Raw genomic sequence first — 3,993 nt, 5'->3', positions numbered from 1 at the left:
GGTGTAGTACAGACTATCGACACAAACCAGAGTGAGGAGTATACATGATTGTTTCCAGAGGTATATAAGCACATTATAAAAAAGCTCGGGACGGAATTGAGGGATATTTGCAATGCAAATTTTGAGTGAATCCCACTGTTGAGACAACTAGACAAGCACATGCCCGATTCCTGGCTCACCGATGTGCCGCACTGCAGCACAATAGCACCTTGCTACTTCACACCTTATTTGGATAAGGAATAGCTATATTAGTTCGAGTTCCCACATCAAAATACCTCGCGTGTTTGCCTCTCCGCCCCAAGGATGAGACAAACCGCTTTGAAACTGATCCTTTTCCGCGCCGCTTGCTTTCATGTATCCTGGCGCTCACTTCTTTCCACCCGATGCCGACACTTGTTTCTACACCCGCATTTGTATTTCATATCCCTATCACTGATCAAATGTATGCGGCGTTGTTTGAGAAGATATGGGTAGTCAGGCCCAGTGATGGTAAGAGGATGTGTTCTCACGAGATACAATGTTTCCGGTTGCGGTTCTATGTTGTTCTACACCTATGCTATTTGCTACCTGTCCGACTCCCAAGAAATAGTTCGAATGGATAGCTGCAACTGTGGCCATCCAAGACCCCCATAATATCCAAGGATAGTGTGCAGGCGGATGAGCACTTCTCGTTGGAAGAGTGTGTGACGAGCAGAGAACTCCGCCTCCATGAACTCTATGTAGTGCGAGCACCGGGGGACGGATAACGACTACCACGGACAATTTCCATTGCTCGCACAAGCGAGCTCTGACACGCGGAAGCGAAAGTTCTCAGTGAACGCTGGCATCATTCGAAGGGCGCGCGCGCGCATGATCCGCTCGCATCTTCCGTCTTGGTTACGCCGCTCTGCAAAGCATGGTGAGTGATTTCCGAATGGTGTTGCGGACATTGGCGACAACCTACATTGCCGGGACAATATCCCATGGTGGGCACATCCGTTGGGGTCGCAAAGGGTATAAAAGGAGGGCTACCTGCCTCGCCATTCATTATCTTCTCATTGTCTGACCCCTCTTCTCTGCATGCCCCTGCCGTGTGCTTGCTCGCTGACCCCCGACCGCGCACCCTCAGTTGCTGCATGTCCGGTAAGGCACATGATTGCGGGCTTACCGGGTGCATTGTACTCATATACCCTTGTCGCCTCCCCCGTCTTGTAGCTGTGGTGCTTGACTGCGGTATGTTGATGCGCTCCTCGAATCAGGTAAGACTGATGTTGTCGTGCTGGGTAGATTCTCGACGTGCTCATTTTTTTTGGCACCGCACGCCGGGTATCATGGGTGTCTGTCAGGCACCGTCGAGGTGCATCTGCTCATCCGTGCGACTCACCGACATGTCCCCCGGCATCCCGACGCAGGACAGGACGTGCCATGAGTGCCCCGAAATGCGACGCATAGGTGAGCGCACAACCATCGCGACACTGCATGCTGTATATACTGATTGCGGTCAACAGATATATTTGGTGGGTCATACTGTACGGTGTACATCACACATGAGGTGGGAAAGAGACTCGTCCACGCACCGATGGCTGTCGCCGCTGATGGTACGCTGTCACAGGACCCGACGTCGCCACGCGCCCCGCCCGTATGCGCGCGCTGATGCCGCGAACTCAAATTTACGCGTCCGTTTCATTTCGCTACGGACTATTTGAAAACCGCACCGCGGGACTGTTGTCTGGCCCCTCGCCGTGGGAGACGATGAGTGCCTAGGCGTCCCCTTGCCCTGACGTTTGTCGGTACCACCAGACAAGCTTGATCTTCGCGACGCCCGCGCACGCGCGCTGCCCTTCGACGTCTTGGCATTGCGCGTGTCGTGTGTGGCCGCTCTTTGCCATATGCCGCCTGACTTGAGCGGCGCCCCGCTGCTGTGGCAAGGTCACGCGCGGGTCCTAGAAGTAGATGGTACGGTCCCAGCAGCCGGCGATGAGCGCATTTGCTGACAATTCATTTAGCGAAGCGCAGCGGGAGCAGGCTGAAAAGGTGCTCACTAGCGCCGCGCGACCAGTTCGTGTTGGAGATCGAGTCAAAGTGCTGGTTCATTTTCTCCGTCTCGAGGGCTGAGGAAGATGTAAGGCGCGGCACACGTCTGGGTGCTTGTACTTCCATTGAAACATGACTGCGGCTGATGGTCTCTGGGGCGACAGCGATGAGATGGAGCGGGACGAATGGGGGATGTACGAATAGTGTATCCACACGATTGCCGGCGCGCGACGATCACAAACGCGAACGCTCAGCCCTGCTCTTCGCACGATCTACATACGGCCGCGGAAAGCTGTGAGGCGGCGGAGCAGGTTGAGAGCGGCGGGCCGACGACTGGCCTTGCACGGCCGTCATGTACCGGTCTTGTTCAGGCTCCCCGCTACTTGGTGCGCATTGACTGCGTGAATCTCATGTGCTCTCCGGTGAGAAGAACGTGTGCGCGCGTGGCTGCGGAGAGTATGCAGCAGCGCGCGTCGTGAGCGTGGGGCTGTGGAGAGTAGTATACGGCAGCGCGGGACAGATCACGCCAGATGCTGAAGGGGATACGAGGCGCGAGACGCGTGCGGGTGCATACATGTCCGTGAAAATGGGCTCGCGGCTGCAAAGTCTGCAGGATGGGCCGGCGGCCGCGTCTCGTCGTACACATGAGACTGGAATGCGTCCGCGCTCTCGTGCGATTCCCGCATCTGCGCTGCATAAGCGTCCATCATCTGCGCCGCACGGGGGCCCATCATCTGCGCCGCGCCTTGCATCTGCGCCGCGCCTTGCATCTGCGCCTGCATATGCTGGTGCTGCAGCACCTGCTGCGCGAACGAGGCCGAGTGCGCGAGCGGGTGGGGATGGTGGACCGGGTGCTGGGGCGTCATCCCGACCCAAAGCGGATGCACAGACGCGATCACAGGGCCGCGTCGCATGGGCACCGCGCGCCTAATGGCCCTCTCAAATGTGCGCGACGTTGCAGCATCCAAAATAGAAAACACTCTGCAGCATCCGAACAAGAAACAGGCAGTCGCACTGCTAAAAATAAAATAAGCGCAGCCCGGTCTCTGCCACACCGCGTCCCCATGCACCCGCAAAGGACTTGGGAATTTGACAGGCCCGTGCACGGGAGGATACCCGTGCACTTCGGGGAAGGGCCATACGCGCGCCAGGGCCGACGCGCGTCCACGATCGCTGCCTCGTCCATACCGACACCGATGCCCACGCCCATACCTACACACGCGCGCACACGCCCGATCGCCCATCAGCACAACACGCCCCGCTCTCACGACACACAAACCACACGCACCTCGCGGACTCGCCGCATGCGGCGGCGACAGCGCCAGCGCGACCCCGGCCATCATCGGGCTCGCGGGCCCCTCCGCCAACGGCCCGGGCCAGTCGTCCACGCCTGCGCCCGCGCCGCCGACGCCCGCGCGGTCCTTGCGGACCTCGAGCACGCGGCCCTGCCACGCCCAGCCCTGGAAGAGCGCGACGGCGCGCTCGGCGTCGTCCTGGGTCGCGAGGAGGACGGTGCCGTGGCCGCGGCTGCGGTTGTCGGGGCCGAGCGCGACGTCTGCGCGCAGGACGGTGCCCGCGCGGCGGAAGAGGTCCTTGAGGTCCTGCCAGCGGACGCGGTAGGGGAGCTGTGGGGGGCGCGCGAGTGAGTGAGGCGCGGTGCGGGTGAGAGAGGGGAGGCGGGAGGCAGCACACTCACGTTGCCGACGAAGAGCTGGGTGCGGGTGTCGCGGCCGCCGGGGGGCGGGGCGGCGGCGGCGGAGCTGGTCATGGCCATCTTGATGACGGCCTCGATGTCATCGTTGGAGGGCGGCGGCGGCGCGTTTGCGGGGCTGGACGTGGTGGTCGGGTTGGTGGTGGACGAGGGGGCGGATGAGCCTGCGACGGACGCGGGATTGGAGGCGAGGAGGGTCGGGCGGGCAAAGGCACTGGCGGGGGAGCGCGGAGAGACGGCGCCCGAGGCGGGTGTGCTGGAGCCGAGGT

General features: G+C 60.6%; 1 protein-coding gene across 1 annotated transcript in view; it reads right to left on the bottom strand.

Moving 5' to 3' along the window:
• Positions 1 to 3,781, bottom strand: part of POSPLADRAFT_1146241 (hypothetical protein) — a gene marked incomplete at both ends in the record, with an annotated part of 15,531 nt that extends 11,750 nt beyond the window's left edge. The window contains one exon of the mRNA XM_024485902.1: positions 3,710 to 3,781. Coding sequence (XP_024337978.1) covers positions 3,710 to 3,781 — 72 coding nt within the window. The remainder of the gene's footprint in view (positions 1 to 3,709) is intronic.
• Between the last annotated feature and the right edge of the window lie 212 nt (positions 3,782 to 3,993).

The sequence above is a fragment of the Postia placenta genome (assembly GCF_002117355.1).
Source record: "Postia placenta MAD-698-R-SB12 unplaced genomic scaffold POSPLAscaffold_9, whole genome shotgun sequence".
Taxonomy (NCBI): domain Eukaryota; kingdom Fungi; phylum Basidiomycota; class Agaricomycetes; order Polyporales; family Adustoporiaceae; genus Rhodonia; species Rhodonia placenta.
Note: the sequence above shows the minus strand (reverse complement) of the source record. Positions and strands in the feature narration are given on the sequence as shown.